Source organism: Tympanuchus pallidicinctus, unplaced genomic scaffold (genome assembly GCF_026119805.1).
Source record: "Tympanuchus pallidicinctus isolate F22 unplaced genomic scaffold, pur_lepc_1.0 scaffold22, whole genome shotgun sequence".
In the NCBI taxonomy this organism is placed as follows: Eukaryota; Metazoa; Chordata; class Aves; order Galliformes; family Phasianidae; genus Tympanuchus; species Tympanuchus pallidicinctus.
This window is the reverse complement of record NW_026294739.1, coordinates 17,288,735-17,315,049: the sequence shown is the minus strand read 5'-3', so window position 1 is coordinate 17,315,049 and position 26,315 is coordinate 17,288,735. Positions and strand designations below refer to the sequence as shown.

General features: G+C 39.9%; 1 protein-coding gene across 8 annotated transcripts in view; it reads right to left on the bottom strand.

Annotated features, from left to right (window-relative positions):
• Positions 1 to 875: 875 nt before the first annotated feature.
• The window catches only part of TBL1XR1 (TBL1X/Y related 1), a 380,885-nt gene continuing 355,445 nt past the window's right edge, over positions 876 to 26,315 (bottom strand). For all 8 annotated transcript variants that reach the window (XM_052686536.1, XM_052686537.1, XM_052686538.1 and 5 more), the window contains 14 exons: positions 20,667 to 20,769; positions 18,071 to 18,216; positions 16,388 to 16,607; positions 14,264 to 14,396; positions 13,929 to 14,070; positions 13,574 to 13,637; positions 13,375 to 13,472; positions 11,562 to 11,622; positions 10,339 to 10,460; positions 9,844 to 9,918; positions 8,603 to 8,730; positions 8,238 to 8,403; positions 7,347 to 7,448; positions 876 to 6,250 (listed from right to left, as the gene is read on the bottom strand). In XM_052686536.1, the coding sequence (XP_052542496.1) occupies positions 6,224 to 6,250; positions 7,347 to 7,448; positions 8,238 to 8,403; positions 8,603 to 8,730; positions 9,844 to 9,918; positions 10,339 to 10,460; positions 11,562 to 11,622; positions 13,375 to 13,472; positions 13,574 to 13,637; positions 13,929 to 14,070; positions 14,264 to 14,396; positions 16,388 to 16,607; positions 18,071 to 18,216; positions 20,667 to 20,724 (1,542 nt within the window). In that variant the 5' untranslated portion in view covers positions 20,725 to 20,769 and the 3' untranslated portion in view covers positions 876 to 6,223. The remainder of the gene's footprint in view (positions 6,251 to 7,346; positions 7,449 to 8,237; positions 8,404 to 8,602; positions 8,731 to 9,843; positions 9,919 to 10,338; positions 10,461 to 11,561; positions 11,623 to 13,374; positions 13,473 to 13,573; positions 13,638 to 13,928; positions 14,071 to 14,263; positions 14,397 to 16,387; positions 16,608 to 18,070; positions 18,217 to 20,666; positions 20,770 to 26,315) is intronic.

Here is a 26,315-nt window from a genome sequence, read left to right as displayed (position 1 = left end):
GTGACAGAGAAATCCCCAAGCACACCTGAACTCCAGGTGAATGAAATCCCAGACTGCATTCACACTTCAAAAAAAAACCCAGTTCCTCCTTCCGTTTTTAATCCATTAGGGATGCTTTTCAGCAAGTTTCAATTGCTAAAATAAATTGATTTTGATAATGTACTTGCATTAACAGTTAGTTAAACAAGATTGAAAGCTATTACTTTTGACCATATCATAGTGAATAAGTACACTATATGACAAAGCACTAATTCTACCATACATTTCCAGTGACACTGAAAACCAACTGTTTGGGTTCCCTGCTGCATTATGACAAGACTCACAATTGTGGAGGAGTTCAAGCCTCTTAATGTATAGCTGCATGGATGCTTTTTCATGCCTAACCATGAGCAGTTTCAAATACGTGAAATAAGGTAACAACAATCCTTTGCAAAATCCAATTAAAGTACTGTGTAAGAACAGATGAAGTGAGACTGCATTACTGGACAGCAACCTGCCCACACCTCACCCAAGTCCTTGAAGCAGCTGCACGTAGCTGGGAGCATCACCAGACTCAGTCTCTCTTCCACAAGCGTACGGGCAAGAAAAAGGACAAAGGCCTTGAAACACACATGTGAAAAAGCAGCTCTATTACACCAAATGCACAGTGCTGAACTGGCGCCGAGAACAACCTCGCTTTCCAGACGGTCTGCTGTTCGTTCACAACGAGTATGTAACAGCACAACGTATTGCCTTCCATTGCTTCTTGCATATTGTCTTAAATGAAAGCGTGCCAAAACAAATATTGTTCGCATCTATCGCTTTTCCAACTCAATCATCTGCAAATCTTCTGTACCAAGCATTAAAAATTACCGTGATATAATATTCAGCCAAGGTAATATCAAAATATATTTTATTCTGGACCTCTTTCAGATCTGATTCAAATTACAGTTGTCAAAGCAATACAATGCAAAGGGAAACTGCAACAGAAAATGTGCCTAGAAGGGATATAAGGGCCTTGGGGACAAATCATTGTGATGTAGAACCAAAATACATCATAAAGTGTAATTAACATGGTCCAGGACAGTATAGAACATCTATATCAGTCTTCTTTAGACAATAATCATGAAAACTGAACAATAAAAGTCCTTTAAACAAGTACAAAAAACTGTCATGGGCTGGTTTACACTTTTACAACAGCTGTAGTTTAACTGGATAACTGAAGAAATGATGCAGACATTTTAATCCAGTGCTATAGGTAGGCTCACAGAATTAGACCCAAAGGATTTGTAACTCCAAATGAAACCATTACAACTACAATGTCAATGTCAGGAGAGAGAGAAAATTACTTCTGTATTCTAGAATTACTGTTCTGCACACTGCAGTCTGTTGAGGACAAGATTGCAAAGTACACTGGACTAGCAACAACATGCAGACTGTTTTCTTGTATTTACCCACAAATGACAAAAACATCATGAAGTAAAAATGAATGATTATTTAAAAAAGAAAACAAAACAAAATGTGCCTTAAGTTACTGTCAAGCTGCAAACTTAAAGGCAGAGAAAGAGAGTATGTACTCAAAACTACTGATCTGAAGCACTATTAACACTAACTCCGCCATCTGTAAGACATGGCAGATCTTCCTGCCCTGTCTGCCTTCAGACCGACAGTGAAGACAGCCACGCTTTCACAGAACGTGGGATTTCAGAGCTTTCTCTAGAGGGAGATGTGCAGACTGCTCCTTGGCTCTCTCCCTAAGGAAAATGTCAGGGATCTCGGATGGAGATTTACTGCTGTCTCCGGAAGCCTATTCGCTTCTAACATGCCACAATGTTGCTTCTGCTTTCTTCAGACTTCTGGAGAGTGTGAAACGATCCCCCCCAGGAAACAGTTCTACAGGGCTTTGTGCAGTCAGAAGAAACAAGGCTCCTTAGCACAAGGGAACACAGGCTAAGTGCTCAGCGCGGCAGCCCTGCTCGCGGCGCAGCCCAGCTGCTTGCACCAGCAGCAGCCCTGGCTCCAGCGAGGCGCTGCCCGGTGCGGCACACAGCGCGGTGCGACACAGACCCACATCTTCCAACGCCCGTTCTGACAAAGTTTCCTCATGAAGTGAAAGACAATGGGATTTCTGATCGAGTCAAGATTGGAAAATTGGGTCCCAAGGCTCCTCTTTGCTGAACGGACAAAAACGTACAACCTTTTATTTACAAGCTGAAAAACCCAGTTTGTAGCCTTAAGGAGATTCCTTCACTCAGCAGAACCGAACGTCAGCCGCCAGATTGCTCTGTGGGCAGCAGCGCCCGGTTCCACCAGCCCTTCTTCCTGAACACAAAGAACATCTCAAAGGTACAGCGTCCCGTCAAACACGCCCTAGCATGAGGTAAGCAGTGTAAGGAAAAAGGAGTGCTTTTGAAAGGAAAATTAATTAAAATTGGTAGAAATCTTTGGCCTTTCTCTCAAGATGCATTAAAGTGTCATGAAATGAAGAAACATGCTTCAAAATGCCATGTCATTCTGACTCTGGTAACTATTACCTCCCTCCACCCAACCCAGAAAAAGAGGCACTTTTAGTGTTTCATATAAGATTTCCAATCATCTAGTAGACACGCTAAATAACCCTGCACAATTGTAGTCCCAGAATAAACTGAGTTTATCAACATTATAAAGAGTCTAAAAAAGCTTTTACGAGGACCTAGATATTCTCTTAACTACACTAAAAAGTCCACTGGTTGGGAATCTTTACATCGATTTAAAAACGCAGGAAAAGAGAAAGCAAAATAGAAAAAGAGGAACTCTACGGAAACCTGGACCTAACTATGCAGAAATGAGCAACGGGATTCTGACGTCGATGCATAGAAAAACAGCAAACTGAAGAGCAGTTCCTTTCTTACTCCAGCATTCATTCTGCGCCCAGTTTTTCCCCTTCCTTTTATCCTCTACTTGGATGCCTGCCCACTGACACTGAATGGAAAAGACTGTAACTTCCACGCAGGCAAAGGCCTGCGCACACATCTGCCTTCACAATGAGAACAGGCGCCACAGAATTAATCTCCACGTAAGACTAAGCATGTGCATACACCGATAGGAAATTAGGCTCTTACTGACATTTGGCATACTCAATTGAAAGGAAAAGTTTGGACAGTCTACCTCACTATCGAATACGAGGTCTTTGTGCTATAAAATGTAATAAACGTATGATTTCCTTCTTTTTTTGTGTGTGATTTTTTTTTTTTTTCTTTTTACTTCACAGAATCACAGAACCTAGCACACCTGGCATGCATGCATTTAACAGTGTATAAAACAAGAGGCAAAAGAGGTGTGAGCAGGAGCAGCACTGTGGCATGCTAGTAAAGGACAACAATAAAACACCTACAGCCAGGCCTGCTGCTGCGGGACCTGGCACAACTCCGCTGCGGTGGGCACGGCGCGTTAACACGGGGCTGGGCCGTGAGCCTGCGTGTCCAGAGCACTCAAGTCAACACAACTGGCACTGCTGGACTATGCTTCAAGCACCTGAAAACCCTGGACCTCTGAGACTGAAGCTCTGTTGTATCTATTTATGAATACGTGATACTATGCTTAAGCAACTAGAATTACAACCGAAACAGCTGATGATCGAGAAAGAGGAAAATGGCAATACCCTAAAACATGGCTGTGTGATTTTGCAGCTATGTCACAGAACTCCACCATGACTGTTTGGATTGGCTGAAAGAATCACCCAATAACTTTTATGAGAATGAATAAACTGTCCATATTAAAATACAAAAGTACTATCAAGAATCACTTCTGACTTTCAGATTTAAATTCAGTGCAATTGACAAATGCATTGCTAAACGAAAAATGCAGCTTAAACATACTCAAAACATTTGTGTCTATTCCTGGGAGCACAGTTTAAAATTATTGCACAGAATTTTTATTTTTTTTTTCATTAATGACAGAGGTCAGCCACAGTCATGGACCTCCAGCAATAAAAGCAATATTTTCAAGTGCCAGACACTCAATATATTAGGCTTCCTACGTACTGTAACTCATGGCGTAATTGCTCTAAACATTTGTAATATGTTCCCAAACCCTAACAACAGCTGGCACTGAACCATCACGGATGACTGCCTTTATGGATATGATTTTTTTCTTGTTTTTAAATGCTGTCTATGATAGTAGTATATTCCTGGGGTATATATAAAGCATTGTTGACTTCTCTTTACCACTGGCAAATTGCTCCCCTACCTTAGTCAAACTCAGACTTGCTTCAAGTCATGTTTATTCCATGGAAATAGCAGAAAAATGCCTAAAGGACAACTGTTAAAATGTTAAAGCTGCACTATCTTGATTAAATCAATTTACACACAACTCGGAGGGGAAAAATAAAAAAAAAAAAAAAAAAACAGCAATCGTAAGTCACAAAATTATTTGTGATTGAAATAGTGTTATAAAACTGATAACTTCACAAAGCTCTCTCTGCAATATAAACCATTCCATAAGTAAAATGCCTGGGACATAAACTTGACCTCTCCTTTGTATAAATTTACACTCTTGGAATCGTATGCAAGACATGATGCAACCTTCTCAACTACACGTACGCGTAAACACAAACTCATGCTATCATTTACAAATAAAACCACTATCAGTATATTTTTAATCACATGAGCAGAAAAAGGTTTGCCATATACATCTGTCATTGTAAGAAAAATACTCGATATTGTAAACAGAGTAAAAGACACTATATAGTAGTGATTATTAAAAAAATAGCAGCTTACATCTACCCTATATTTGGAAAAAAATGTAGTCACGTGATACAACAAACTGCAGGACTGGAGCAGCAGGGGAATTAGTGCAAGTATTCATCTTTTAAATAAGCTGAATCACTGCTATTAAAATAAACTTGAAGCAAGTCCTCTGTTTAAGATATTTTTTTAAATCTAAGGTAGTAAACATTTTGCCTCTTAATGGCAGTGTTATCAAATATATGCCAAAGATTTTATTTTAATAAAGAAAAATTACATGAGACACTTTTAATACTGGAGTTTGGTTACAATTATACATCTAAGCTCCTACAAATAACGATGGGCAACTCCCAGAGAAGCTGTGGCATGAACCCTTGTCCAGAAAGATCTTAACAAATCCCCCAGCTATATTTTGCTCCTCTTCATAATAGTGCACAATTTATCTGTATTTAACCATATTTTAGCTATGGTCTTAAAGCAACAGAAGATGCATTTCATTTTCCTCTTTTTTGTCTTTTTTTTCTTTTCTTTTCTTTTTTTTTCTTTTTTTTTTTTTTTTTTTTGCATCTCTGTATTTTTCTTTTCTGTATTTTTGTGCCTTTCTATTCTTTAGTTTGGCAGAACTACGACCGAAATAAGACACTACTGCATTCCAGCCATGTCACCAGAAAATAAAACACAGCTTCTTACCCATTGCTGTCACACTTGGTAGATGAGCAGGACGTGAAATATCACGTCTCAAAGAAGGATTTTTTCTTCTCTCTCCATAATCCCTTTTCCACCCTCCTTCTGTTCACAAAATTGTGCTCTGGGAGTCACAAAATGTACCAAACATCGTCAGGTTCAATCTACCTCCTCAAAGAATGCATTCAAATATGTTTCAAAGAAACACTTCTTTTTTTTTCCAAGGTGATAAAAAAAAACAAACAAACAAGAAACTAATTCACTCCCTTACTTCATGCATCCGTAAACTTAACCAAAACAAAACAGAAAACCCAATGGTTAAAAGCAAAGAAAAAACTACTGCTGCAGATTTCTGTAAGTCCGTTTTCTCTGTACACACAAACTGCTCAACTACTGAAAAGGAAAATAAAAAAAAAAAGATACCCCACAATCCATTGTCATAGTGGATTAAGAGGGGAAAAGGGGCAATGAAGGCTGCCATTACATCTTCTGAATTTGGTATGTATATGGGTCTGCTCTTGTATACGGTATATTTCTCTCTCTCTCGCTCTCTCTTCTGTTTTTCATATCCAAAACATTAAAATGTTATTTTGGGGCACAGCAGATTCCAGCACTTGGTGAATGGGATTCACAAGCTGTGACAAAACTCTGTCATCCTCTTCAGGGTGTAACTTTTTCTTTTATTTTTATATACAGTATATGTATATATTTCTTTTACGTTTGGCTGTAGTGGACTGGCCATGGTTCAATTGGGACTATAGCAGTACATGGGTCAGGGACAGTCATTTTGGCTATGTACACATTCATAGTCGGTCCATGGCTTCCAACTAGTAGCGCTATTTCCGTAGGTCTAATACACAAACCTGTAAGAAAAGAAATACACATAGAGGAAATGCACGCTGTACGACATCACACGTTTACACAGCTGTGTGAAACACCTGAGCGAAACCTACGGAACAGGTGGTGCAACCTTAAATCTGTAAGAGACCTGGGGGGAAAAATCAGCACGTCAGGAGAGTTCCTGGGTTATCAGCACGCAGCCAGACCCGCTTGCAGTGCTGCTGCCGACTGCACTGCCACCATTAGAAATGCCTTATGGGAGCTGTTTGCCTGTTGCCTCGTATTGGAGGTCGGCAATTTACCTGAATCTTATTTTGAAAAATATGGTCAAATAAAATTAAAAATAATTAAAAATACATTTCCAGAAAAGGCATGAACTGATCAGGATACTCTAAAAAATAAAAAAATTCAAAAATTAACACTGTATAAATAACAAGTTTAATTTTCTAAAGCCTCCACAAAGTAGTGCTCCTACTTCTGTCAGACAAAGCAAAACCAACCACAGACAAGCTATGCTTTTAGTCATCAAGTGGTTCCAATGTGCTCCTATTCACTTTGCTACTGCCAGCTAAAAATGCACTTAAAACAGAGGGGATGAGGTGGACTTTTAGTAACAAATCATAGCAAGGATACATTTTAGAAGAGTCAAAATTAAAGGAAAATCATAAATAAATCTGTTGCAAGTACAAGTAGCCTCTTGGGTCAAATTAACTGAAGACTGGAAAGGTTACGTTGCATGTATGTAAGAGTAACCATGAGTGGAATGGCAATTAACTTCCACCCAGGATACGCCTCGAGATTTTTTGTTCCTTTCAGGGTATTTTCTGCAATCATATGACAAAAGGAAAAACAACCAGCCACTCTGAACAGATTTCTACATTAAGCACCAGAAGGGACGGGGAATTTAAATTAAATGCATCTTCTGACTTTGGGCGGTTTAAAACAGTAATACATCAAGCTGGAATAAAGACATTCTACTTTCAAATTTTAGAAACTTTACATGAAAAACATCTACATGAAAGCTGCATGTATTCAAACATCAGGTACGTAAGGAAATATCATCTTCACTGTTAGCCAAAATATGTCATTAGACTGTTAAACAAGTCAAGCCACACTTACTGAACCATCTGAAGCACTTGCTCCAACTTTGTCTCCTGCTGCATTCCAGCAAACCTCAAAAATCCCTCCTGTTCCCCTATAACTGTGAACTAGGGCACCTGTCTAAAAAGGGACAAAACACATAATTAATATAACAAAATACATGTGATCAAGTACATTTCTACTACACGTAAAACTCCTGTCATTTTCAACAGCTGAAATTCTCAGGGGAAACAGTTGAGATTCAAGGACTACCTAAGAGCTATGTGAAAGGACTTGATGATTACTGCATCTCAATCTCCTTCCTGTGTTTTCAAGGTGAAACCATAGTTGGCCTTCATCAAATTATAAAATATCTAATCCCCGGTAACCAGAGATCACACCTTGCCTAACAATGCTGGTTTTACATTTTCATCTTCCTTCAGTTCTTCTCTGACAGAAAAGCAAAGTAATAGCCTTCTTCCTCAGGAAGTTTTGCAAGATCTGTCACCATCTTCTCTCACTTTACATTCTTTTGCTTTTCAGCGACGTTCAATGAAACAGCTATCAGGTGTCAGACCTGTACTACATTCACTTAACAATTTTTCACAGCAAAGCTAATTTATCAGGAGTTTAAATGTCAGAGGTAACAATTTTTGGATGCAACATGCTACTGCAGAGACTGCTGAATGTGTCTTGGGGTGTGGTTTTGGGAGTCTTTTGGGGTGTCTTCACCACAGGCGGGTACAATTCACACAGAGAGAAAAATTTCACGTACATCCATTAACAGAAGAAACCTTAGGACAAGGAGAAGGTAAATCAGCACGTTGGCAAGGGCAAAGTTCTCCACATCCAAAAAAAGATGACGTAACTAAGGTTGGAAAAGTACTGATGGAAAAGAGAAAACTTTCTAAACAGACAGAAGAGCTGTACCTGTGTGTTCCAGATGTGTACACATTTATCAAAGGAGCCGCTGGCCAGGTACCTGCCGTCAGGACTGAAAGCTACACTGTACACAGGTTCTTGATGTTTTGTCAGAGTATGAATACAGATTCCTCTGTCTACATCCCATAACCGAACAGTAGAATCAAAGGATGCACTGTCAAGGGAGAAAAACACGGATTAATTACTTCTCAGTTTTGCACAAATTTGTTTTTAATACAACTGTCATAGGACAAAGCATCCTACATAGTTTGAAACATTTTGCACATACATATAAGTAAAGAGCAAAGTAAACACAGGGCACAATTTCTTTAAATAAAAAAAAAACAACTTCTAAGAACAGGATTAAGAAGTACCTTGCTAACATAAGATTGGCATTTGGATTATTTGTTCCTGGTCCCGTAGGACTCCATTTGATAGTATAAATTTCTTTATTGTGTGCTTGTAAGTCATGGACACAACTGTCTTGCTTCATACTCCAGATCTATGATAAAATGGAAGACAACACAAAGACATTCAGCACAATATTGTATTAAGATATTTTTTATACCTTTCTTTATTTTCTGCAGCTTGACTGCTACCTTTTAAGCTACTAAAAGCATTTTCTGTGACTGCTGTTTCTACAGTAATTACAGTACACATTATTTCAGAACTCAATAAACAGAGGGCACTAAGTATCTGATGGCATAATAAGTAATAAAGATATTGTCTACAAAAAACAATCTAAATGTGCTAACTACAAGTCACTTGAAAAGTGTATGGAAGATAACAGATGCTAAAATGAGAAGAGCAATATGTGTATGTTCATGTCTGAGTTGACAAAATATCACAGTCCTATTTTTAAATGAACTTCCTTCTTGCTACACAGATTGAGTGAAACAGTAGGAAAATGTGCTGTTTTCATGCAAAGTAAGAGATGCATAGTGCAAAAGCCATTATGACATTTTCTTGGCTTATTATGACTGGCATTGCCAGGTGTTTGTGCAATATTTTGCACAGAGAAGGAGGCCCTTAGGACTCCAACTCATCCATGATGTCCTACAACAAAAGCAATTTAGTTATTCTATTAAGAGTTATAATAGTAATGCAATAATTATTTGGAGGAAACACGTTGGTACAATTAAAACAGTAGAATGACTCTGGCTGAAGTGGAAAACCAAGGATGCACACCATCTTACAAGAAATAACGTGCTTAGGGTTTTAACTTTAGAAGAAGGGGAGAACAGAAAAAACTATGAAAGGATCTAGTCACCGATTCTTGTACATGTTAGAACATTACATGCATTCCAACTACTGCTTTTAACCAAAAGCACCCAACAAGTGTGACAGCTTAATGATTAATGACTTAATTTTGTAAACAGCTAAAAGCACCTAATACATCACGCTCCGAGTCTCAAGGTGGCAGCCTGTAACAAGCTCTCTGGACCAAAGCTTGGCTCTGATTAGCAAAGGGATTGCTGGGATTGCCTAATCTTGTTACATCAAAAGAGAACGAACGTCAGGACAATACAGAGTGTGCAGTGACATGGCTCCGTTGCTCAGACTAATGGTGTGTTTTCTGAGGTCCTATGAAGACAACAGCCATCACTCCCATTACCTTTAGAGTCATATCATCTGAACAGGATGCCAGAAGATTACCAGTTGGATCCCATTTGATTGCGTTTACTTCATTCTAAAATTGAGCAGTGAGAGCTGATTAGAATTTTCACTTCCATTACAAATGACAGCATACAAAAGATGAAGTTGCAGTTGTAAGTATTTGCATAATTAGCACTATTTTAACATCTAATTTTCATTCCATACATGGCCTTAACACAACATGATACATAGGAAAATCTAAAGTTCATCTCTTTCTTCTTCTAAAGCCATCCTGGTAAAACAAGCTGCAGACAGGAGCAAGTATTTTCATCAGAAGGACAGAACTTATCACAGGATCTTAACTACATCTACCTGGGTATGTATCTATGCCTTTTGCCATGACCAACTCTTATCCAAGCACTGTATACCAGCAAGATTAGTGACACTCTCTGCCCACCCCATCAGCCTCTCATTAATAAAGACACCGTAAAATTCGTCATTTTCCAGTACTTACTGTGTGACCCTGGAAGGTTTTGATGGGCCTATCTTGTCCCAGTTTACAGACATGAATGCACATGTCTGTGCTGCAAGAGGCAAATGTGTTGTTGCTCTGCCAATCAACATCTAACGCTGGTGCTAAAAGAATAGAACATTTAAAACTGTGATGTGTATTCTGCAGGAATCTGATTTACAAATACAGCATTCACTACCTTCAAACAAATGTCAACAGGAAGCAACTATTAATTTTACAGCAGTTTTAAAGACTATCAAACAATTAAAACAAGGAGAAACGCAGCCAAAAAGTCTTATCAAAAAATATGGCATAAAACAACAGTCACTAAAACATAGGATATATCTGAAATGGAACAGTTATACAGAACAGTGAGCAACAAGAAAGCAAGCTACTGTTAAGTCACCTCAAAGTAAATCTCAAGAGCCCACCCAAAACATTCTCTCAGCTTACAGTGCATGTTTGTGCTCACCGATGTCAGTCAGTGAAAGGGAATATGATTTAATCTATTTATTTATTTTAATTTCAGCATTTCAGGGTGTGGTAACTTGAGGCTTAATCATGGTCTACATATTTCATTTGGCCAGGATGAGTAATTTGTGGCCAAGAGCACACAAAATTGCTAGGAGTAAATCAGGAACTCATGTTTTTGATTGCTGCCATGGTACCAAAAACATAAGGAAAGTAAAATAAAAAGTGGAAATGAGACATTTCTTAAAGGCCCAATGATTTGTACATCATCCTCTCCCTGCTGTTTTCCAGCTGATCCTGGCAGGCCTGCCCAGCACACAGCCTGCAGAGCCATTTGCCTGCCCTCCCAGGAGGTGGCTCTCTCATCCCAGCTGGCCAGCACAGCAGGAATTAAGGAACAACAGGATGTGGAGACTGGATTACTGTAGCAGGACGATGACAAACGCAGTCCTTAGCTGATAAACATAAATCTTGTGCAGGCCATCCACGCTATGTCTGCCCCTGCACTGCACTGCATTGGCAATACTTGGACCATCTCTTAAGATCTTCCACGCAACTGCAATAAAATTGTGAGTTATAACGTTTTAAAACTACATGAGACTACAAATATGGGAGTCAGTATTTGAAGACTGCCTGTAAGACTTCAAAAAGGTGTGAATGGACTCCATAAACTTCAAGTACGTTATTTTTCAAATAAATGACACATTTGGAGTTTTTCCAGACAACAATAGCGAATGAGCAAAATCAACACTCACCAGAATGAAACGGAAACTGCTGCTTGGCTTCACCAGTGTGGGCATCCCAAATAATTGTGGTCTGTATTAAACAGATGAATTAACAATAAACACTTGCACCAACTACTAGCTTCCCACAACTCCCGCCATTCACACGCACCAAACTACCTAGCCTACTCCCCACTGCCCACCTCTACAGATGGCTCAATACTTCAAGTGTTTTACCTAGTTCTAAAGCAACTAGTGGTACAGTACAGACAACAGAAGAGAACCTTGACATGCTATAACACTAAAAAGGTGTTCGTGGTGACATATTGGGGGTCTGGAGGGAAAAAAAGGGGGTTCTGATGTTGTTTTTTTTTTAAATTAAATAAATGTATCTCCTCAGTTCTATTTATATTCTTCTAATCCACACTGCATACCTAATTTAATTTCAAGTACTCATATATTCAAATTGTAATTTCAAATACTTGTCTGTCCCTGTGGAAATCTTTATACAAACGCTGCCTCATAAATCAAATCTTTCAGATTCCTTCATTTTTAAGTATGGGTGTAATTTTGATCTGAGCTGTCCTCTGTATTCTGCTGTCTTTTTCACGGAAGAAACCTTCATGACAAAAATCAGTATTTTGCCATCCCTGCATTACATGCTCATGTTCCTGACCTACCTTAGCAATGAAAATTTTCATCAATAAAAACTTTGAGACTGAATTTGGTGGAAGTATGAACTGATCACAAATTATTTATGAAAATGAAACAAGAGGTTGAGTCAATCTTTCCACTAACGCAGAATATTTTTCAAAGCATAATTTCAGTTCCTCTGTCAATGAGTTTTATTGACTGAAACAATGAGGCTTTATCTCCTACAGCATATTTTTCTGCAAATCAAAGCTGTAGTTCCACAAAGATGTTAAAACTGGCATAAGCCATCCAAGCTGCCAAAAGAGGAAATCCATCCTTTCCGTGTTTTGAAATATTTACTCTCTTCCTACCTTTGTGTCAGCAGAAGCACTTAGAAAGCTCGGTACTAAAGCAAAGCAAGTTAAGTTAATGTAGGAAAGAAAAGCCATAGAAAGAGAGGAAAATCTCTGAGGGTTATATTACTACCCTAGCATGGTACTGCCAGTTATGAGTGCTGCAGAACTGTGGTTTTACTTCTGCAATATGAATTGGTTGAAACAGGAAGAACTAAACAACATCTATTACTCTTTGAACTCGCTTTAGGTCTATTCTTCATCCCTACTGTATCCTTCCTACCATTCATAAAAACTCTCGCACTAACAACGATTCTCAAATTAAAGACCTTGTAAGCCTTTGCATTTGTTCAGAGGCACGAAATCAAACACAGTTAAACAATGGGCTTCGTGGCATTACGCTGGCACCTCCCCAGTCAGATATATTGACTTTCCTTATGCTCCAGCTTTAACCTTTTAAATCATTCTCAGGCTTGACTGATATCCAAATCAGCGTTGATCTGTTCCCCCAGTATGTTTTTTTCTGAGGCTTTGCATCAGGTCATTCAGTAAATTTTAGATTATTTGTTTTTACAAAGGTTTAACGCTACTGTGTTCAATGCACTTACTTTCCAGCTTATGCTAATCTAATTGGGAAGAGATCCAGGGGAATTAAATCCTAAAGAATTTGAGTATTTCAATAGGCTGTTATAAAACACAATGAAATACAGCTAGCACAACAAGTTCTTTGTAAGTACATATTTATGTCCCATGCCTTAAGTTTAAATTTAGTTATTTACTTCTATGGCTTCATTACTATGTTTACAATTAGATTACAACGGTGAAGTAAAGAATTTTAATTTTACCAAAGATTATCTCACCTTGTCCACTCCTGCACTTAAAATGAAGTTTCCTTTCTTGTTCCATTTTAACGCAAATATAGGACCTTTATGTTGCCCTAAGGTGCTGGCAAGATTACCTGAAAATTTATATTGATATGAATACATTAAAAAAATAAAAAGCTGTGTTGTGAGCCACAATACAGGAAATATACTGACAACTATGAAATATTTCACTTACCATCTTTAGTCCATATCCTCGCAAAGCCATCGTAAGACCCAGTTGCTAGAAGTGTACCTTCACTCTGCCAGCAAAAAGGTTATTGGTTTAATTTTGCACAGTTCAAGGCTAAGGAGCACAATGCAAAGTTCAAGTGGAAGACATCTGCGTAAGATTGATGGTATTTATTCCACAGACTGCAATTATTAATAAGAAATCCCCAAAGTATAAGAGAAGAAATTACAAGGCAACTCAAAATGAGATGCACCTCTGGAGCGCTAACAGAGGATGCACAGTTGGTGGCACTTAGAATTTGACTATGCAAAACTGCAAGCTTGGTGTTGTCAGAGTATTTTGTGCAGTCATTTCTACTCACGTTCCAATCTAGGGATGTCACATCTTTGTTGCTTGGTACATCCTGCCCTCCTTCTCGTATACAGTGTCGAAGTACCAGCTGCGTAGAGCCGCTTGTGCTGTTCTCACTGAGGTTCCATATCCGTGCTGTTGAATCTCCGGATCTGCAAAGCAGTTAGGAGGATACAACCCCTTCTCTCAGTTCATTTCAAAGCGTTTTCCTTTCAAAACAGTGAATATTGTGGTATTTGACACAGGGAGCATTGAGAATGGTATTATTTTACTTGCTCCCATAAACAAAGACAAAGTACCCCAATGACCATCAATATTCCGTAAAGATGTGGCTAATGCACGTACCCTGAGGCCAAAAGGTCACTAACGGGATTCCAGGCACAGATGAATACTTCAGATTCATGGCCACGCAGCACCACTGCTTTGTTGGGAGGGATTTCGACATCACCATCTACTTCCATCATATCTGTGTGATTATCTGCACGATGGGAAACAACAGTGGAGAAGAGGCAAACTTCAGTATTTTGGACTTATATGCTTTAACTGCTGCGTAATTAAGATTTTCCTGGAATGGGCACAATTAGTTCTCAGTGTACACCGACTAAAATCTGACAAAGCTGTTATGCTTCTTTACTTTTCAAGTACTATGAAAGATAAGGATTTAAAATTAAAAAAAAAAAAAAAGAAAAAAAAGCAGCAAGGAAGAAATTGCACTTTCAAATCTCAGGATCCAAGACGACTTTATTCTGAAACTCAACAAAATAATTTTTAGCTTCAGTTTTCATGCTGACAAATAAGCACTGATTTTAAAAGTACACACAGTTTTTCATACTGTATGTTGCTTGACATGGTAAGATACAAGTTTATCTCGTGCTTTAAAAACATGTTTATGACAGGTTGGTGTCCAAAAAATCTTTTCAGAATTAAGCTCAAATGGGTTTTAAATCTACACTTCAGACACTTCACTTCCAAAATGGCTTTGATTAATATAATAACATTTGGTGATAAGGTAAACTGATAACGCAGCTTCTTAAACTGCAATGGCAATTACTGTGAAACTGTGGCAGTAGGCAGCTCTGTGTGGAAGTGATGCTGAGCTCATTTTGTTCTGCAAATCGCACTGGGGGTAATTCAACTGACAAAACAGTTTTCTTGCCAGCTACCATCAATCATTTTCTATTATTAAAATAAATTCACATCGAGGACGAATGCAGAATACAAGAAACACTAAGCAGTTCACCTGCTCTGTATTTATTCACTGTGATTAAACAAACTATTTTACATTTATTGCTTAATTTAACGTTAAGGGTTTCTGTGACTGTTTGCACGTGTGAGAAAACAGAAAAAGCTATTAGGACATGAATATTTCTCAGCTGGCATACCATACAAATCACTGCCATTAGAGAACCGATGCCAGTACAGTTCGGTGTGCAGCCAGCAGGGGTTGCTGGTATTCCACATTTACAGTAGCCGAGATCCGTAAGTGCACTCGTTCCAGTTCACAGTTAATGAGCAAATGCTCTTATGAGATTTGGAAATGAAAGTACCAAAGTGGAGAGCTTATTTAAGTCAAAGATTATATTTCCAAGTTTATTTGTCATACGTAATAATGAATAAAACAGTAACATCTAGTTGTAAAATGCAAAGCCTGATACAAACACTCTCAAAAAGGCCTTTTCCTCAGGAGCTGCTACAGCAAAAGCAGACTCTGAACTCTCACTGTAATGTCCTACCTGAACTTGCGTGTAACAGCCCAGCTGTAAGCTATGCTCCTCTGAACAGCAGTGATAAATAAAACTCACTTGTTTCCCCAAACACAACTAAAACTATACAGTTTAATAAACCAATGCTCAAACAAAACTGGCAAGCACTTGCATCAACCCTGCACAATGAATTGTGAAAACTGACACTGATAAAGGAGACAAAGGACATTAGATTTGTCTTGGCAACTGCCATCTCAGCATGGCAAGGAATCAGTCCAGCACGGAATGAGCCCCAGATCCTGACCCCCTGGGTTAGCAGCATCTGCCAGAAGCAGTGCTTGCTGAAGCATTGCAAGCAGGACCCTGTTTTAACCAGCTAAGGGCAAGCAGAATCCTCTCCCTGCTCCTTGTACAGGGCTCAAGGTTGAGGAGGTGTAATGCTTAAAGAACTGCCTGCTTTTTACTCAAGGCTTCGTGAAAAATTTTCAACTGATAGGAAAGGAGCAGTACTGGAAGTGAAACTCTGTCAAAGGCATGTTCAGATTGAATGAATTCCAAGTTCATATCTCCTGCAACTCCTAACATCAAAGCATGGACAGTCAAATGTGAAGCACTACTAAAAATAAGCACTGTCTCAAGATGAAGGGTTACTAACATCTTTACACATTTATTTCATTCTCTGCTAGCTAATATTAAGGCCCACGAACACGTTAAATGACAAGGAAATGACATAACTCAGGTTAAGTTCACTTCTGTCTCCACTTACTTGCTATAGTATGTGCTCCATTCTCTTCCCCATTTGCGGTATTTTCACCATTTTTTGCTGATCCCTGTTGGTTTGTTGCAGCTGCAGCTGCAGCAGCTGCTGCCTGCTGTTGTGCAAGTTTATCTCTGTAGGCCTGCTGTCTTGTCTGTACCACATCAGGCATCACTGCATCTATCAGTGAGAGAGACTCTATCGGCCTACCATCAAACAAGGTACCATCCTAATTACAACAAGGGAAAGAGCAAAAAAAAAAAAACAACACCACCAAATATGAATTAGCATCATTGGCAAAAGCTCTGAGAAAAACACAAGTAAAAGTTCTAATTTAATACAATAAAAAGGCAACAGTTTACAAATGGTGCAAGAACTAATTTCTCAGCATTTTTGTGGCTAGAATTGGAACTTTACTCTGAAGTGAAGTGGCCACCATAAGTATGCAAAAAAGCCACTGCAGGCCTCTCTGGCAGAGGTTCTGGAATTACAAGTTACATGCTCCAAGTTTGCTAAGTTGTCTGCTGAAGCAAAAAATATCTGTAAGCTATCTATAAATATCATTTCAAACATGAGCGGCTGCAACAAAATCTAATGGTTTGTTTGAAAAGCTGCAAACATTGCAAGTCAGGTCACTGGCTGGTGAAGTTATTCTATCTTATTTGAGTAATACTTTCCATAAACACGTTATCCAGAGTTCACCAGTTTTCTTTTTTTTTTTTTTAAAGCAGTGCTGGCATACTTTCAAACAACAAAGAAGAATTTATCCTGAAATGGACACAACCTAGTTAAAAATACGCTTATACATATGCTAGGGCTTTGTAAGGTCCTATTTTTAGGACCTAAAAGGATTCCTTGTGATAAATATAGGGTCTCCTTCCATTCCAATCACTTGGTTTATTTTTCTAAGGATTCTTAAGGGAACAGATTTGCCTCGCTGGCACTATGAAAATAATACATAAAAAGAAGACGTAAGAGAGACTGGAAAGATAGCAGAATAAGTGAAAAACTGTTCCTTATCCAGTACAGCTGACACACACAAAGGCTGTTAACCTCTCAGACATAAGGGAAAATGGAAATCAAGGGTGAATATCTGCAGTACCAGGTAGGAAGATGCACAGCTTTCCGTACTGCTGGAATAACCATTTGAACGTGAAATTCAGTGGATCCTGCTCAGGAGGAATTTGTCAGCAGAGGCAAAAAGCAAACTGACACATACCTCCATCCTTCTTGCCACAAACTGAAACCATCTCTCTATTTGGAAATCTTCCCTTTGGCTTTCATTACATCATTACAACAACACGTCACCCAAATGAGAGTTGCAGAGCACTCTCTTACCTCACTAGAGCAAGTCTACAAAAACTAAAAGGTTACTTGTCTCTATAATTACTTTACTGTACTTCTCTGGATTTACTGCAACATTATATAAGGGTAAAAACTCTACAGACAACGGACCTTCAAGCTGTGAGCCAGAACACCATGCCTGGTGTTGTGTGGCTGCACGGGGCAGAACCCCTACCCAGTTATGTCACTCCATTCTGGTTCCACCACTGGAGTCGTGGTGAACACCAGCAGTGAGGAATCTGAAGTAAAAGTAAATAAATAGGATACAAAAAAGTTAAGAAACAGCACTGAGCACTCAAACTTACTGCAAGCAAGGACATAATGCTCCCGTAGGGAATTCTTGCTTACCTCATTAATACTGACTTCCGCCTCTACATACTGCAGACCTTTCTGAATGATGGAAATCAAAGCAGCTGGTGGCACCAGAGCACCATTTATATTGGACTGGCTGATATGGCTCTCTATACCAAAGGTAAATGCTGAATGGGAAAACCCTAAATAAAGGCAAAACCATGAAAATTTATTTACAGATAGTGACATTTGCCAAAGTATGCAAGATCCGTATGCAAACCTAAGGTAAAGAAACTTAGAGCACATTTTAAAATATGAAGAACACAACACTTCTGTTACCCGAGTTTCTAACTTAAAAAGCATAGAAGGTCAAAAAATAAGTTTCTAAATAGCACAGCAATTGATTTTATCACTGGCAAAACACTTGTGCATGAGAACATATAAAAAGATAAAATACAGAATGGGCAATGGTACTTTAACAGATTGCTGTGTTAGTTTCTCTCACTGATTTGTTATCCATGAAAATAAAATGAACCCGTACATAAAACAGAATTAACTGCATGGTATGATGCTGTCACAACCGTGCCTGTTTGGGCACTGATTGAGAAGTGACAGGCACACTGTGATGCACTACTGGTAGCTGTTTGTTACTTATTAGCCCTGAAAAGTGAACTGAACCTGGAGAAAAGCATTTGCTTCAGCAATCACTGACACTTTTTCTGAAGTTACTCCTCTTGTCTTTTGCTGTCAGATAACCAAGCTGCCTGCAAACTTTCAAACGAAGATAAAGCAATTTTAAAATTTGGTTTCTGTGACTAAAGCCCTCTGCAACTGGAATGAGAATGTGTAATAGCTTTCTATAAACTCAGGTGAAACAAAGAGTTTCTTCTATCTTCTGACAAGCAGAGACTGAAAAGCTTTGCCATCCATCACTGTTTCTGGTGCTTCCTTGTCTCAGTTTGAGAAGTTGATAAGCAGTGGACAGATGCTGCATCAGCCTCCACCAGCTCTGCAGGAAAGCTGTACACATTAAAGACACAGTCTCTTGAGTAAAAAGAAAATAAATAAATACCACAGCTGCAGGTAAAGTACTCAACTAAAGCAAAAAACAAACAAATAAACAAAAAACCCTACATACACACACCTACAAGAAGGACAGTTACTGTTACTAGTTACTGACACCTGGGTGGGACTGTAAGAAGAGAGAAATACCTCTAACTCTTGGAATTATCTACGACATTATTTTCCAAAGCCAATCATCTACTGTACGCCGTTTTTGTAAGAGGTTGAGCCTCTCTCATCGCCAGATCTGGGCCAGTGGTAACATGCTAAGATAAGATCTGGTAAAATACAAGGAATTTGAGAAGCTGACAATAAAGCCCATTAAAACTAGATGTGTAAAACTGGACCAAAGAATTCCATCCAGCCAGTTTTTACTTCTTCCTACTATTCTTAACGTTCTTGACTCCTTTTCTTCATATAAACCTAAGCAATCTCAACAGTTACCTAGGAAAAACTCAGCTAAAGGAGTCTTACTTCACTGAATTTAACTATCACCTATCTGACTTGATGATGCATAACCATGAGACAAGTTTTCAAGAAGCCTGAAGCCCTTCCATCAGCAAAGAGTAATGAAAAATAATAACCAGTAAATGTTGGAACAGCAAGGTACCATACACACTGATGTTGATTCTTTGCACTGTCACCATAAGGCCTAAGGGCAGACTTCTTGTATGTGCACATACCACCCTGCCAGCTGACAGTCATCATTGGTTCATAGACTGGACATGCCCTGATTTCCAGCTAAATCTGTGTGGTCTAAATGCAGACTGCTTTAAGCAATCAATATCATAGCTGTGAGTAAAAGCTAATGTTGTTTCTGCTCCTAGTTTCAAGAGCAACAACCACCACAAAAAGCCCTGCAGCCGCATGGTCACATCTAGAAACTCCAACCTGCAACCCAAACTGCTGCTCTTTTGGAAGTTTTTAGAAGTATGCTAAGGGATGGCTACAGAGTTCCTTCTCATGTTGTACAGATGCAGTCAGTTTGGATACACAGAGCAAAAAAAAAAAAAAAGGTTCTTGGTGTGTTTGACAATATTCACCCGTGTTCAGCTGTTACTCCTAGAAGCAGAAGACTTCAGCTGAGCCGTACACAGGAGGATGAAGCCATTTTTTCATCTGAAATACAGCAAATCTTCCCTTCCCACAGCCACATTCAGGCAAGGAATGTGGTCGTGCAACATCAGCTCACAGGAGCACCAGCATGAATACTTCAAGACAGAGCAGAAAACTGTGTTTGTGGATATCATCCTTCTTCCCCTCCTCTCCTATTCAAGTAGCCCCAAAGAGTACAGTGCAAAGTACTGCTGTGATCCTGTAGCTGAAAAGGATCTCCAGGAAAATGCATTTCTAGTAATCAAGTGAGTCCTTGGTTGACTGCCATCTGAAATCTCCAAATGACTAAATCTGATTAAGTTACAGAAGGTAACTTGGCAGGAATTCATCCTCTTGTTGGGAAGAAACACCATGAAACAGAAGCACATGCCTACTGGCAAAATAATTAACTGAGTTTGCATTTGCTGAAGTCATTTGCAGATGAAAACCAAATAAATTAAACATTGTTAAAACAACCATAATTGAAAAAACTCACCTGACTCTTGCAAGTATCTATAAACCAGGAAGTTAACCTCATCACTGCTTATACTCATCTTTATTCCCAGTTAAACCATGAGGTCACAACAAAGGACACAACCCTAAAAATAAGAAAAGTAGGTTAATTAAACATTTTTTAGGAACTGTAACATATTTCTTCACAAATGCTGTAGATCTACAAATGAAGTAGCTCCCTGGCAGCACAGTCAATGATTTTGATAATGTAAGTCCACCACAGTCATTAAAATGTCATTTCTCTCTTAGCAACATTAAGGTCAGTAAATTAAATACTGAAGGGCCACGCTTGCAGATGATGTAAAATTGAAATGGACTGGGGAGGCATTCAAAAATCAAGAGTTTCACCTAATCAACATTACTTCTACGAAATACATTTTTTCAACATCTGGATAACGATGACTTTGGCATCCAGCCTGTATCTCACTTCTACTTTCTGATCTACTTCAATGTCCAAGTATCTCTGCTCTAGTTAAAGGTATATTATGGACTACAGCACTGTGCATGTTCAACCCAAACCCAACTATTTCCACCAAAAATCAGAAAACACCTCAGCCCCGTACTTATGCTCTATGAAAGTAATCCTTAAAATTAGAGGTGAACTTCAAACAGAGCATGTCAGTAACAGTTCTGTGTGCCTTTCATCAGTGATTAAAAATATTTACGGATATGAATACATACATATGTATATATACAACATTTTTTCCTCAGGATTTTATTAGAAGTAAATATTTAGCAAGGCAAATAATGCATGAGAATATATGTACTTTCAGAGTACTATTAGAGATTTTGAATATCAAGCAAGAACAGGATTTAAGACAAAGTCAAGACAGCCTACAGTATTTCTTCTTCCTTAAGCCTCACTTTTAAGAATATTTCCATGACTTCTGAATGTTCAAAAATGAAAGTCCTGACGTTTTCCATAACATCATACAAACAAGTAGGAACATGAGCTTCCAGAACATGAAATGATGCCCACCTCCAGCGCCTAATAGGAGCAGACCTTAGTAGTGCTTTGCCCAGATGCCACCATGATTTACATGGAACTCATCAGAGAAGGTATCCTATAGATATTGGATGAGGTCTGACCTGGATCTGGCATTAAAAAAAAAACAGTACAAAGAAGGACTAGAGTGCAGGTTTTCTTGTGTGCTTCAGAACAAGAAGTTAGCTACTTCCAGCTACATGGCTGCATGAGCAGGTGATTCATCACTGCTCTCCAGGTGGGAAAGCTATGAACGCAGCAGTAAGCAGCAAGTAAAAGATTATGATTTGCATTACAAGACTGCCAAGTAGTAAAATTCACATATTCTTTGTAGCACTTCATTTTCCTAGCAAGATTTCCTAAAAAGACAGGACAAAATAACCACAGAGTCTCTCTGCCCATCTAACTTCTGAAATTCATCAGTCAAATACTAACAAATATGGCAGTGTAAAAAGCTTTCACAAATGTGACTTTTCAGCAAGCCCCATTGTGTTAGCAGCTGAACAGAGTGAAGAGACTCAACTGAACTCGCCAGAAACAGGGGGCTACATGATGAATCCAGACAGCATAGGGGTTGGTGGGACCCAGGAAGGAGAGTTTGGACTGTTGTGCATGGGAGCAGGGATCTGGGAGCTGTGAATGATGCTAACCATGGGCACAGAAATCCAGGATTTGGGCATTCCTGCACTTAAATGGGTCACAGTGGGGAATGCAAGAAACTGCCTTTGGTTTCTTAAGATAAATAAAAATGCAGAGCTACGTAAAACCTTCTCAACTCTATTTAAGGAAAAAATAATGACTCCAGTACAGCCTCTTGCTAACGCAGCTCAGCTTCCAAAGATACATCAACACTATCCTTGCACTGCCCATCCATGGCCGCTGGATGCACGCCGTACACCTAACAAATTACTTTGAGGGATTGTTCATTAAGTGTGTGAAATGAATACCATTCCAGGCATTTCATGCACTGACAACCGGTTACAGCACACGCAGCACCAAACACTGATTTAATCAGCTGTATTTGCGGTCAAACCTGGAGCAAATCATCTTCAAAGTCTGCTCATTGCAGGAAAGTTCTACAGAAGAGGTGCAATACCCTTCAGAAAGAAGCAGTAACTCCATTTTAAAAGTCTTGTAAAGATGCCTTTTCACATTAGACACGCAAATGGCAGTGTTTGTTTCATGAGTCTGCTACTGACTTTTAACACCTCACTGCATCATCCAGAAAGATGGATCAAAACGCAAGGATCGGATATGAGCACTATTTTCTACACAGAGAAGATCTGTATTATTAATACAGAACAGACTCCCCACTGAAAGCAGAACTGCTGAAATGTCACACATTTACCTGCCACACGTTACGCAGCTGGATAACCAAAGAAAAAAGCTAACGTTTTGTTTGGCTGTCAGAAGTGCTACTCACCCTGCCCCAGTCAAATGAGTGTAATTTTTCAAGGCTGGCACAAAGTGTTTCTAAGCAAGCTGTGGCAAGGCAAGGACAGGCGCTGCCACTGCTGGAAATGCACGTTCCTGCCCGGCTGCCAACAGGTGGCAGTGCAGCACTGCCTTTGCAACGGTAACAACTCCAAAAATGCAGAAATGTGTTAAATAAATACACAGCTTTCCTGGTGAGGGCATGAAACCGAAAAGGCTGCTAAAGTTTCCTTTAAAAAAAAAAAAAAAAAGTCAAGATATTGCTTTACCCGTTTTTTCAGTGCTTGTCTCAATCTGAGAGGCTTTTGTGGTGCTCCCTCCCTAGCAGGCTGCTGCTCACCCACTGCACATCCCAGGGAAGCGAGGAGCTGACTAAGGAACACAGAACCAAACGACTCTCCCTGCCACCCCCAAAGGGAAAATGCTGCAGCAATACAGAACGAAGGGATTCCATCATTCTTTCCCCCCAACACGCTTCCAGTCAGCACCAACCAGGGCACCTGCGGGAGCCAGCCTGACCTCCACCCCATGGCCCAAGGACTGAGCCTTCCCACAGCAGCTTTGGGGAAAGCACAGCAGCAATAAGGCACAAGGCCTCACCCACAGCCCCTGCAGAGGGGTCTCAGCCACAGACACAATGCTCTCCAGCCCTGGAGCAGCTCCTGGTGGCCCTAAATCCACCTCAGCACGCTGCTCAGGCTCTGTTTTAACCCGCACGTGTCCCAGTCACGCTCAGCAATGCCAGTGTGCCAGTGGCAGACAACTGTGCTCTTCCCCCATAGCACCCCAAACCACTGGGCCACAGGCACTGGCAGGATGCACAGCACTAGTGAAATTCCAATCAATACAGTACCAAAGTATCCCAGGGCATTATTAATTTAGCAGGCATATAACATACCAGCCACAAAATAAAAGCCAACTGCCTATACTTACGGTGGCCTCAAGATGTAGGCAAAAGCTCAGTGTGTCACACGTCAATAAGAAACTCAAAAGATTCACTCCTGTGCTTTTGACAAATTCCCCCGACTCAACCAAGCAGCGAATCGATGGCTGGAGTCAAAGTCATTCAGAAACTATTCTTTCAAAGGAAATTAGGTTTCTCATCTCAGAGCCCGCACACCAACTCCATCTCAGCTTCCGCTCAGTGAAAACGTGCCTGTATTTTGCAACACAACTGTGACTCCAAAGCACCAGTGTGCTGCAGTTAGTGTGGCATCTCCTGCCCTCAAGGACCATCCATGTTCTTTCATACTTTGTGTGGCACTTGCAAGTAGAATTCATTCTAGAGAGGTCAAGCTCCACTATCATGAAAACTGGATCTACAGACTGGTGGGTACCCAGCAGCACCAATCTGATTGCATTTCTGACAAATTATTATTCTACCATACATGCTTATGCTAGCTTTGTACTCTTATTCCAGGTTCATGCCAAATGCTGGAGAACAGATGCTGCTTGATATGGCTCCTTGCCTAATAGCTTTTCTGTGCTTTAAAAAAAAAAACAACAAAAAGACGGTGAACTGGCAGAGAAAGTTTATACATGAGATTAGCATTCTGTGCCTCTTCATTACTGTTTTATAATATATAGTGGATTTACTACAGTTCAGACTTACTCCTTACATCCAACAACAGCTTAAGAAAGAATCCAGCAGTGTGAGGTGGGCTCAGCACATCCTCATTAGGTATGATAACAGAACCGCCTGGCAAGCTGCTGCAAACAGCAATTCCCCAAACACAGCAATCGTCAGTTTGATACCAATGCGATACGTTAAAGGGAACAGCTAATGCTCTGGGTAGCTCTAAGAAGTGTTCAATGTTCAGATGTGAACAACCCACTCCATTTTTGCACGGAAAACAGAAGCCTGGCTACAAAAACAGTAGCATCTCCTACACCAACAACACTGCCACAAATCCTCGTCATTCCGTCCTCTTCCATGAAAACCTGACAGCTCTTTGGTCAGCACACAGCACACACAGCACACACACAGCACACACACAGCACACACACAGCACACACACAGCACACACACAGCACACACACAGCACACACAGCACACACACAGCACACACACAGCACACACACAGCACACACACAGCACACACACAGCACACACACAGCACACACACAGCACACACACAGCACACACACAGCACACACAGCACACACACAGCACACACACAGCACACACACAGCACACACACAGCACACACACCGCACACACACCGCACACACACCGCACACACAGCACACACACAGCACACACACAGCACACACACAGCACACACACTGCACACACACTGCACACACACAGCACACACACAGCACACACACAGCACACACACAGCACACACACAGCACACACACAGCACACACACTGCACACACACTGCACACACACTGCACACACACAGCACACACACAGCACACACACAGCACACACACAGCACACACACTGCACACACACTGCACACACACTGCACACACATTGCACACACACAGCACACACACAGCACACACACAGCACACACACACAGCACACACACAGCACACACAGCTCATGCTGTGAGCAGCCCGCAGAACCCAAGTTTTGGTCTGTTGCCTCATGGAACTCCTCTCCTGGTGGCCGCTGTTTTATTCCCAGTGTTTTCCAGGGCTCTTCCCCAGGATGTGGCTGCTCCACAATGTTTCCAAACTCAGCAAGAAATCTTCCAAGGAGTTTTATAGATAGAACTGTTTAAAAACTGATTGCAATGGACAACTTGTATGAACAAACCGGTGAATCCTGTATTTCAAATCTACAGTACGCAGCCAGTATTGTATGCCCTTCTGTGTATCAACTGATCAAATCAATTTAATTTCAATCAAAATGAATACTTCAAAAGAAGGGAAAAAACCTGTCTTTTTCACTGTTTTAACTCAACTGCTTTGAGGAATCCCAGTCATTCCTTCAAACCTTCCTCCGAGAAAAGGGCACAGCACAGATCACTCCTTAAGGAGATCCTCCGACTATCTGAGAAATCTGCAATTAGGAATTCTCACTAACTTTTAATTTAGACGTAAATATTTTTAAAATCACACATATGCACTTTTCTCTTTTTAAATATACTCTAAAATGAATGCTATCTTGTTTTCTGCATTTTTACCTGTATTTTCACACTGCTATCTTTAAGCACCCTATCTCCTTTGGGTTTTTTTTGCTGTTAAGGCTAAATCT